This window comes from Vidua chalybeata, chromosome 8 (genome assembly GCF_026979565.1).
Source record: "Vidua chalybeata isolate OUT-0048 chromosome 8, bVidCha1 merged haplotype, whole genome shotgun sequence".
Classification (NCBI taxonomy): Eukaryota; Metazoa; Chordata; class Aves; order Passeriformes; family Viduidae; genus Vidua; species Vidua chalybeata.
This window is the reverse complement of record NC_071537.1, coordinates 14,418,836-14,429,852: the sequence shown is the minus strand read 5'-3', so window position 1 is coordinate 14,429,852 and position 11,017 is coordinate 14,418,836. Positions and strand designations below refer to the sequence as shown.

Here is an 11,017-nt window from a genome sequence, read left to right as displayed (position 1 = left end):
GGGCGGCGGCGGCGGCGGCGGCGCCGCGATGGAGCTGGGGGCGGGAGCGGGGGCGGGCGCGGGCCCCGGCGCGCGGGGCGGCGCGGAGTCGGGCCGCGTCCTGCTGCTGCTGATGGGCGGCGGCGGCGCAGGCCGGGCGCGGCGGGGCGGCGCGGAGACGGAGGTGGCGCCGGGTCCCGGTCCCGGCCCGGGGGGCCCCGAGCCGCGCTCCCCGCCCGCCCCCGACTACGAGGCGCTGCCCCAAGGCGCCGCCGTGTCCACGCACATGTTGGCGGGCGCCGTGGCCGGCGTCATGGAGCACTGCGTGATGTACCCCATCGACTGCGTCAAGGTGCCGGCGGCGCGCGGGCGCGGGGAGGGAGGGGACGGGGCGTCACAGCGGGAGCCCCGGGCACGGTCTGACGAGCCGCACGGCCGGGCCCGCCCTGTTTTGCAGACGCGGATGCAGAGCCTGCAGCCGGAGCCGGCCGCTCGCTACCGGAACGTGCTGGAGGCCCTGTGGCGCATCGCCCGCACCGAGGGCGTCTGGCGGCCCATGCGCGGCCTGAACATCACCGCCACCGGCGCCGGCCCGGCGCACGCCCTCTACTTCGCCTGCTACGAAAAGTTAAAAAAGACGCTGAGCGACGTTATCCACGCAGGGGGCAATAGCCATGTGGCCAACGGTACCGGCCCCGCCACGCCCGGGTGGGAGCGGGGTGGGAGCGGCCGGTCTGGCGGTAGGGAGGTCCCGCCGCGGGGTCGGGGTGCCGTGGATATCCTAAAGCCCTGTGCTCTCTCCAGCCGTGAGCCAGCCGCACGGTGCCGGGCACGGGGAAGCACCGCTCCGCGCCTGCCAGAGCTGCTGCCAGGTATCTGACCTGAAGCAGGTTAGTGGCCCTGGCTCAGAAGGATGCTGGTGGACAGGAGCTGCCTGCAGACAAGCTGGGACTGGCCGTGGCCCGTGCGTTGGCAGTGCCAGAGCTCGCCCCAGGAGTGCCACATGGTTTTGGAGCCCATGTCGCCATGGTGCCCATTACTCGTCTCAAGGACCCGCCACAGTAGGGGGAGCGTGGGGCTGAGGGGAGAGCAGGGTGTGTTCTGCCCTTGGCAGGCGTACAGCGGAGTGCCAGCGGGACATGAGGACACTCGCCATCCTAAGGCCTCCCTGCCAGCTGGTGGCATTGGCCCGTCCCCCAAGGAGTGGGCACGAATGAGTCCCGGTCACCCCACGGGACACAGCAGCCTGTCACCATCTTCTCCCTCTCTATCTCACTCTGGGTGGGAAGCCCTGAGGACCAGCCTGCCTTTTGGAAGGGAGATGGAGGCTGCCTTCAGATCTCACCTTTTCCAGGAGCCTCCTCCTGTGCCTTGGCCAGGGACTTGGGGCTGTGGTGGAGTCCCAGGGTCCCTCACCTTTCCCACCCTCACATGTGGCAGTTCTTGTTTTGCAGGTGCAGCCGGGTGTGTAGCAACGTTGCTCCACGATGCAGCCATGAACCCTGCTGAAGGTAATGGTGGTCCTGGCCTGCCAGAGAGGGGAGAATCAGGGTCTGCCCAAGCCTCTTGGATCCCCTCTGTAGTACAAAGAGTGTTCTTGTTCTTGCCTGACTGCGGGGGTTCTCTGGGGGCCCATGGCTCCAGCTAGGGACCCTGCTAGCTGCCTGTTATGGACAGGGTAGGTAGAACACTCAGGAGCACAGCAAACCATGGTTTAGGAAGAGCTGGGAGGGAGGGCATGGGCCTTCCATGCAGGAGAGAAGGGAAGAGAGATGTGATTGGCACTGCCAAAGTCATTCTAAGTGCATGGAAGCTGGGCACTGCTGTATTGAGATCTAGGGAAGAGGTGGTACAGTTGTGGGCCTGTGTTCAAGAGGAAAATTACAAGAGTGGGGTATAAAAACATGCTAGACAAGTTGGGAGAAGGGAGAGCTTGCAAAATATCTGGAAGATGCTTATTTCTATGAGCCTGGTATATATGAAAAAGGTATAGGGAGTTAGTAATTTTACTGAGTCCATGGAAGTGGTGGGAGGAGGAGAAGCAATGAGGAAAGGCCAGTCATGAAGGTATTTTTCCCTCTTAAAACTGGAGGGCTTGTGATAGTGCAGGCTCCAGCTGTTCTGGGTACAGATCTTGCCTTCCCACTGCATGACAGGGACCCCGAGGAGCAGGCAGCTGCCAGACCATTGTCATGGAGCTTCTCTTGTCATGACTGTAGTAATTCAGCATCGCATCATTTTTAGCTCCTTACGCTCACATTGAGATGGGGGGAGGTAGAACAGTGGCAGGCTGTGCTCTGGACTCCCCTGTCCCGCTCTTGGATGTGTTAGGGGGGTTTGGCATCTGAACCTTGCCCGGAGTGGCTGCATTTTGGCAGTGGCTGCTAACAGTTCCTGGCTAGTGGGCTCTGCAATGAGCTGTGGTTATTCTGGGCTGCAGTGGGGGTGGCAGGGGAGGGACAGTCTTATCCACATCAAGAGCTGTATGGGAAATAAGAGACTGGTTCTTCTGCTTGAGTGATAGCTCTGCAGCAGTGGATGGGGAAACATCGGTTGCTTGGGAGCAAGGGTGGATCTGGACTGTAAGCAATGGGTTATCAGGAAATTCCCCGGGGCTGCGGCATGTGAGTGGCTTCATAGTGGTGATGTCTGTGTGACAGTGATGTCTCAGCAGATTTAAATAGCTGGTGTCATGTCTGGAGACACAGGGGCACTGGTGGTTCGAGTTGTCTCTTCAGCTCTTAGGCCAGTGTGACCCAACTCCAAGCAGCTGGAGGAAGCCTGGCTTTGTGTTTACCCTTCTCTCTTCTCTCCTCTTCTCCCCTGTGCCTGGGTCCTGGCCGCTGCCGCCGCCTGTCCCAAGTGGTGAAGCAGAGGATGCAGATGTACAACTCGCCTTACCAGCACGTGATGGACTGTGTACGGGCTGTGTGGCGCAACGAAGGGGCCGGAGCTTTCTACCGCAGCTACACCACCCAGCTCACCATGAACATCCCCTTCCAAGCCATTCACTTCATGACCTATGAGTTCTTGCAAGAGCAGCTCAACCCCCACAGACAGTACAACCCAGGCTCCCACGTGGTCTCTGGAGCCTGCGCGGGGGCTGTCGCTGCTGCCGCCACTACGCCTTTGGACGTTTGCAAAACGCTGCTCAACACCCAGGAGTCCCTGGCCTTGAGCTCCAACATCAGCGGACACATCACAGGCATGGCTAATGCCTTCAGGACGGTGTACCAGGTGGGCGGTGTGACCGCCTACTTCAGAGGGGTCCAGGCCAGAGTCATTTTTCAGATGCCCTCGACGGCGATTGCCTGGTCTGTATACGAGTTCTTCAAATACATCCTTACCAAGCGCCAGGAGGAGCGTCGGGCTGGCAAGTGATCCAGAGCCAAACGCCGTTCCAGACCCGTCTCACATCCCCTCCTGGTGTGTCTTCTGACCCCTCTCCCTTTTGGTTTGGTTTGTGTTGAAGAGAGGGGGCAGCGAAGCCCTTTGGGGTTTAGCAATGCCATTTTTTGCCTGTGGCTGTTGCAGCTCTGCTCAGGCTGCACAGCTTGCTCTCTGCTGGGCTCCCCCGCCATGTCCTGCTGGGAGCTGCAGCCCAGGTCACATGCCCTGGCACTTCGGTGGAGCTGTGCTCCTGGCTTCCCTTTACCACAACATCTCACGCAAAACTCAGCCCTGCTCCGGGGGGAAGGTGAATGTCCTGGCCTGCCCCCAGCAGGGCCAAGCTGAGCTCGCAGTCACCGAGGAGGGGGTGACAGCAGGGGCCTCGTCTGGCTTTTGGCTGAAGCAAAGTGCAAGTCTTGGCCGTTGTCTCGTAGCACGCACACGTGATGCTGACTGCCCCGGTGGTGGTGGTGGTGGGCGAGGGGAGGATGGCACTTGAGGAGGGAGCCTGTAGGTTTGTTCTTGTTCCTGCTCTTGACACCTCCAATAAAAACAGTTCTGCTCTGTTCTCATGTCCCATTCTTACTCCAGCATGGCCCAGCTCCCAGCACTGTGTCTTTCTGGCTGTGCCTGTGCTGAACTCTTGATGGATGCCAGAGCAGGGGAGGGAAGAGCAGTGTGGGGGTGCTGGTGGGAGAAGGGGGCCTGTCTGGCCCAGTCACCCTGGTGACACGCAGGGATGAGGGTGGCCCCATCCCCTCTGGGTCATGGTCCATCGCCTGCTGCTGCTGTGAGTTGTGACCCTGGAGGAGAAGCTGATGTTTATGTTCCTTGGCAAAGTAGTCCCACACCCTCAGTCTGACTGGGGGTCCTCAGGATGCTTCCAAATTGCTCCAAATGGAGATGTTGGCAGGAGGGGTTGTGCATCAGGAGCAGCACAGGAATTTGGTGCTGAGTGAGGCTGGTAGGCTTTGTGCACCTCATACAGGAGATTTGGGGCTCAGCAGAGCTTTTGCCCCATAAGTTTGAGTAATTAGATTAGTTTGATGCTTGATGAGCATCTCATGATTGCTCAAAATGCTAATATATTTTCCAATCTAGTGGTAATTAGTAAAATAACTTTTTTTTTTTAACTTGTTAATTGTCTTGATTCCAGTTTATTTCAGGGTCCCACCCAACTATGGAGCTGTCAGCTGAGCACTAAAGTATTGCCTCATTGTGCTGACCTGCCCAGAGCAGATCTCTGGGTTTCTTGAACAGGGTGCTCGTGGGTGATGCCTGACTCTCCCAGTGTTTTCAGGTGTGGCAGGTGTCCCACGGAGGCATGCCCAAAATAATTCCCTGGAGGAAATGCATTCACAGCTGTGGTATGTGCTGCCGGTGGGTATCTGGGTTGGATTAGAGCTGCTCCAGAGGATCTGCTGGCCTGGCCTGCCCAAAAGACTGCTGGGGTGGGCTGTGGTGAGGACAGAGGGGTTTTCCTGTGGCTGGAAAAGCTTCTGGGTCAGCAAAGGCGATGTGCTGCCCTCAGTGGTTTGGGCTCCAGCATGGCTTGGGGGCAGGGACCTCTGCACTGCAGGGCTGGGTGCTTAACACCTTGCCCAAGCCCCAGCCCAGTCCTGCATTCACCTTTCCCTTACACATCTCTCTTGCCCTGGTTCCTCAAGGTGGTGAGGGAAGCTGAATGACCACCTGTGGGATTTTGGATGGCTGCCTGGCAGGTCTGGATGTCCCTGGCACAGAGCAGCCACAGCCACCGCTCTGCAGCCTGGGTCCTCCTGGTTGTGTGCTGTGCCCATCCTCTGCTCCCTGGCATGGGCTGCAAGCTCCTGGTCCCTGCTTTTTCTGCACAAGCAGAAGCATGAGAAGCTCCTTAAAGACACAAAAGCTGCAGGAGGTCAGGAAATTGAAGTTTTCCCACTATTTCAGGAGCTGTGACTTTAAGAAATAGTCTAAGTATTGCGAGATTTGGCAGCCCTGCAGCTCCTCCACCCAAGATGGAGAAGCAGAGATGGCTGGGAGAGACCAGAGCAGGATTAGGTTGGAGGGCAGGGCATTAGGAGTTTGCAGAAGATGAGTACAACTGGGCTCTGCCAGCATGGGTCTCTGCCCAGGAGCTGAAAGCTGTTGGCAGCAGAGCTGCAGCTTTGCCTTTAGCCCTCACTACACACTGGGGCAATGACGAACCCCATGGAGGGAAAGGCATAAACAGACTGGGGCTGGGGCAAGATTCACACTATTAAGTCCATCAGCTGCTGGAAGAAGCTCTATAAATGTCAGTGGATGAAGGCATGATTGAAAGTGTCTCTAGGATGTTTTCCAGGAATAACAACCCACAGGAGTGCTGGGGGAGGGAGTGAGACCCCCAGGAGCAGGGAGATAAGTCAGCATGGCCCAGAAATGCTGCTATGTGAGCAATTGGCCTAAAGCACTCCCCTGGCAAGGGCACAGCCTTTCTGATCTCCCGGTGCTTTGCCAGCCTCCCCAGCAGCAGCTGGGTGTTTCACAGTGCAGGCAGCAGCAGCCCTGCAAGGAATGGCACTGCCTGTTCTGGGTTTGGCACTGCAGGGGCAGTAGAGCTGCCATGGGGATTCCCAGATATCCCTTGGGCCAGGCCAAAATGGACAGGAAAAATGTCGTCCTGCTGCCATCTCTGAGCTGAATGCCTGACACAAACTAAGGGCTGGCCGTGGCAGTTTGCTGCTGCGCCCAGCTCTGCCAGGGTGGGGGTGTTCCCTTGCCAGACAGACTGGTTCCTCTGGCACCTTTGGCATCACAAGGTGCCTGGAGGCAATGGAGTTATTGGCTGGTTCAGCTCTGGCCGCTGCCTTTCCAAGGTCTGATAATGTCTCAGTTGGCCACGCTGCTCTGGGTCTGTCCTGTGGCCTCCTAGGAATTTGGCTGTGCCTAGAGTGAGATCTCTCCTCCTACAGCCTCTTCTGAGTAAAGAGACTATTTTTGGCTTTCCAGCAAGGAAGCAATGCTCGTCCCAGCAGAGTTTTGGAGACAATCCCTTTTCCTTTCACCTCCCTGCAAGATCCCCAGCCACATCCAGCACAGACAGGGATTTGCTGCCTTGCCTTCCTGTGTCCAGCTGCCCTTGAGCCCTGTCCTGGTGTGTTCTGGGTCGGGAGAGCCCCGCAGCCCCCGAGCAGGCAGAGCTGGGAAGCACCACTGGCCTGGCCCTGCTCCAGGTGATGGGTCTGGGGCTGCGCAGCTGTGCTATGGCACAAGCCCAAACTATTTCAGGCAGCCTGAGGTTGCTGTGCCAGGAGCAGCTCAGGAGCCCCCAGCTGCCTTCCTGGGGTAACTGGAGATGGCCACACTCCTGCAGGTTAAGGGCAGAGCTGGGGTGAGGGAAGCTGGGGCTGAGGGTTCATCTTACTCAGAGAAAGAAGGGGGGGAGATCTCTCCAGTGTCTGTCCTGTACTTTCAGGTGGGGCCAGTGGGCTCCTGAGCTGCTCCTGCCTCTGTGATCCCACACAGGGCACTGGGGTCCCAGTGCTCAGAGGCTTTTGTTAGCACAGCTCGGGGGCAGACAGGGGGACAAGAGCACTGCCCTGGAAGGCACATCCCTGTGCTCTGCCAGCACCCTGGGCTGCCCTGAGGTTTCCTGCCCCTCTGCAGTGGGTGCCTGACAGCCCTGCTCAGTGGGAGAAGGTGGCTGGAGCCCATGGGGAGCACAGAGATGGGCTCCCAGCCACCCTCCAGCCCCAACCCACCCTGGCTCTGGGATTCCTCAGGGCTGTGTCAGACTCCAATAAAGTTGTACAAGTTCTCATGACCTCCCGGCCTTCCAGCAGTGCTAAACACAAGCACTGGGGCTCCTGGACACAGAGCAGACATTGCCTCTGGTGGGCCTGGGAAACCCCCTCCTCACCCACATCGCTGCCTGGCTTTAACTGAGAGGCAGCTCTGGGCTGGGCTGGTCCCAGCCTGCCTGGCTCTGTCCAAGCATGGCAGTGCAGGGAATAGCCTGGAAGGCTATTTCCCTTTCTAGGCAGGGAATATACCCTGAAAGGTAAAGCTGAGGCTGAAAACCTTATTTCTTGTCTATAGAGAACCACTAGAAGAAGCAATCCCCTAGGCTGGGCTGGGACAGCTCTGGGCATGTTTGCCCTGATGGGGAGATGCTGGGTGAACACCCCTACTTAGTGCAGGCTTCTGTGTCAAATTCCCCCCAAAAAGGCACTGCAAAGTGGCATCCTGCCTGGAACTGGGGTGTGGGCAGATGGCCTGTTGCACTGGGGAGGTGACAGAGGTGGAGAAGGAGCTGCTCCTGTGCTGGACGTGAGTGGCACGGGGGGGGGGCAGCAGGGGTCACTCTTGCAAGCGTCCTCACATGGGTGAGGTCAGCTCAGGCATGCTGTGACACTAGATCTTGGTCTGGGATCATCTTCAAAAGCAGCTGAAGCAATGGCTGTTCCAGGGGACTGGCGGAGGCTTCAGCCCTAATCTCCCCGGCCCGGCACGTCTGCAGATATTGAATTAGCAGCCAGTGTCAGCCCCAGAGAAAGCCTGGAATGCCCCCCGGGGCAATACAGCTTTGGGACTGACACAGGAGGCTCCTGGCAGGCACTGACTGTGCCTGGCACGGCTAGGTGGGTGCCAGGAGAAATGGAAATCCAAGCACCTTTAGATGCCCGTTAGACCTGAGCAGTATGTCACCTGGAGCATTGCCAAGGGCTATAAAAAAGGGGGAACTGGGCCAAAACTGGGCTGTGCCTCAATGTGGGACACAGCTCCCTCTGGTGAGGATGCAGCTGCGACAGGCACCAGGCGCTGGACACCAACAGCCATCACATGTCCTTGGGCAAGAATTTGCAGGGAGGGATCGCCTTAGCTGGAAGCTACAGGCAGTGTCGGGGCATCAGGAGTTTCAGGGGAGCTCCTGGAATTAGGTGAATTGCATCATTTTGGGAAAAAAAAAAAAAAAAAAACAGAGCTGAAACTCTGCTGGGTCTCTCACAGACTGTGTGCTCGTGCTGACCTAAAGAACACAGCAAAGCATTGCTCACTAGCAAGGGACCTGCCCGGTGGCTGGAGGCTGGGAAGGGACACTGGCCTTGTCCCCAGCTCTCCCCTCGCAGCGGGGCACGGGTGGGTGCGTGCCTTCGCTGCGTGCACAGCCCCCGGCGATGCTCCCGCGTGGCTCGGGAGCCCGCAGCTCCCGCAGGGCTGTGCCGTGGGGACACACCCGCCTGCCCAGAGCCCACGAAACCAGCCCAGCCTTCCCGATGTCCGGTCTGTCCCGCTGCCCCTCCCAGCGGGGACACCACACCCTGCCCCGATGCTCCGCCGCTCTCGAAGCCTTCTAGGGGGAGTCGGCCCCCCCAAAGCGAGCCAAGCGCAGCTGCAGAACCTCCGCGGCGCGGGATGGCGGGGGCACAAGGGTGTCCGTCACTCCCTGTCCCCGGGCGCTGGCCGATAGATGGCGGTGGCGTATCTCGCTTGGGGACAGGCCCTGGGATCAAGTGTCCCTGTCCCTGCTGGCAGCCCGGCGGACCTGAGCATCCCGGGCAGCACCCCGGGACCCCGCTGGCCCCGGCACCGCCCGCCTGCAGCAGCCCCGGGCGCGGAGAAGGATCGTCCCCAGGGACGTGTCTGTGGGTTTTATTTATTGCCTAGGCGGGAGATAGTGGCACGATGCCACCGGGAAGGGCCCTGGCAGGAGCAGGGGCAGCTTTGACCTTCAGCAGCACTCTGTTCTAGAGGGGACAAAGATTCAGTCCCCCTCTGTGGACAGGTCACCTGGATCCTTGGTTGAATCAGAGTGAATCCTTCGTGGGTCTCTTGGATCCCCAGTGGCAGCACTGTGCCTGATCTCACCACCGCAGGAAGGAGGAACAGCTAAAACATGCAAGTCCCGTCACCCTGCTCAGTCAGGTGTAGTCATCTTGTGATGCAGTGACTCATCCACGCAAGGGAGGCAGGTCCCTGCCCCTTGTGCTGCAGGCATGTAGTGGGAGAAAGCCTCGCTGGAGACTCCACGGCACAACTACCAGTATTTTAATTACCTGATCCACGGCTGGAAACAGTTTTCTTGGCACTGGAGAGTTCTTATGTGACAACTCCATATTGCCGTTGCCAGGAGGAGCTTCCAGCATCTCCAACATCTGAGGGCTCCACAGAGCCCCAGTGGCCAAGCAGCCTGAGCAGCTCTCAGCTCAAGGGCTGGGGTGGCTGCAGTGGAAAGCACTGCAGAGCATGAGCTGACACTCAAATAAAGGAGCAAGAGCTGGGCTCCACACTAGCAAACAGCTGGGTCCCCAGGCTCCCAACCCAGGCAGCAGGAGGCAACTATGACCAGGTTGAAGAAGATGGGACCAGAACTCAGTGATGCCTACCCAGATCCACAAGCAGCCTGACCAGCTTCACTGGGAGCAGGCATCTCCCTCTGCACCCAGGTGAGCTCCTTGTTGATGGCTGCAGGTGGGTGGTGGAGACAGAAGGATGAAGGATAAGAGGGGGAGAGATGACCCCTCTTAGGGAGGGAGAGAGGAAGGGAAAACAGATGTCAGGAAGGAGAGGAAACCAGAGCATATCTGTGGTGCTGCAGAAGGAATAGCACTGCTTCTGTGTGATCCTGAGCATGATGGGAAGGCCACAAAAAAACAGCAATAACTGGGCTTTGGATGGAGCCTCTCTAGAAGCCACTGGACCAGACAAGTTCTGCTTATGGGCTCATCCTTATACAGGAAACTTGAATAAAAAACACAGCTGGGGCCTGCATACAGTGGGTCTGAGGCCTGGGGATTAAAACCTAGCTGCTCCAAAAATCCCTTCTTTCCTTAAATTAGTGCACTTAAGAGAATCTCATTCCTGTTTGAAATCAATCAGCACCTTCACCGCTTGATTCCCAAATAGCAGTAAATCCCTCAATTAACCAGGAAGAAACACACACCCTCTGCCCCTTGTCCATGGCCATCCTCGTCCCTCCCTCTGATGTCCCTCTAGCCGTGGCACAACCACAGTGGCACCATGCCGAAGGAATTTCCACCAGAGATTTCCCTGTGCCTCTCACCCTGCTGGAGGCATCCCGCTTCAACGTGGGGTGTGGGGGACAGGGTGCATCATGGGCGGGTGCTGCCTCCAGCACAGCCACGCAGCAACTTCCCTCCATTGTGTCTCCCCTCCCTGGGCAGCCGGTCCAATCTGCAATCTCCCACCATCTCCCTCCCACTGGCCTCTGCCGGCTGTTCCTCCTCTTTGGAGCATTCCACTTCCGCCACCCTGCTCTGGGCCCTCCAGTACCGCCGTCTCTTTGTGCTGTTTTGTCGTCCCCATCAGCTCAGGAGCTTTGGGCGAGGCTCTGCAGAGGGGTCCCTCCCACTAACCCCTTGCCCTTCCTCCAATCTGAGCTGGTGGGACAGCTGGGATCTGTCCCAGGAATGGGGCTTGCTGTGGTGGACATCTAGAAACTTCCAGCGCCATGCGACATCAGCCTGCGGTCAGGCCTCTCGGAATCCCCCGACTGGGAGCTGCTCCAGCTCCGTGGAGGGAGAGAGGGGTCAGGGCTGCGACCAGGCGCAAGTGGAGAGCGCTCTGCTGTGGCTGGGTACTGTTGGTGCTGGATCATGCTGGTACTGCCCGGCATCACCTCCTGCAACACGGCTGCGAGGTCCCTGGGTGTCCTTTTGCTTTACAG

General features: G+C 58.6%; 1 protein-coding gene across 1 annotated transcript; it reads left to right on the top strand.

Annotated features, from left to right (window-relative positions):
* Positions 1–7: 7 nt before the first annotated feature.
* SLC25A28 (solute carrier family 25 member 28) lies at positions 8–3,937 on the top strand. Its single transcript, XM_053949618.1, has 4 exons — positions 8–331; positions 437–665; positions 1,434–1,490; positions 2,843–3,937. The coding sequence occupies exons 1-4, from the start codon at positions 29–31 to the stop codon at positions 3,358–3,360; spliced, it is 1,107 nt and encodes a 368-aa protein (XP_053805593.1). The 5' UTR covers positions 8–28; the 3' UTR covers positions 3,361–3,937.
* The last annotated feature ends 7,080 nt before the right edge of the window (positions 3,938–11,017 follow it).

Excerpts from the sequence above, each read along its gene's own strand:
- SLC25A28 (XM_053949618.1), top strand. The coding sequence starts at position 29 with ATGGAGCTGGGGGCGGGAGCGGGGGCGGGCGCGGGCCCCGGCGCGCGG. Across the intron at positions 666-1,433 it reads CAATAGCCATGTGGCCAACG|GTGCAGCCGGGTGTGTAGCA; the intron begins GTACCGGCCCCG and ends CTTGTTTTGCAG. Across the intron at positions 1,491-2,842 it reads AGCCATGAACCCTGCTGAAG|TGGTGAAGCAGAGGATGCAG; the intron begins GTAATGGTGGTC and ends GCCTGTCCCAAG.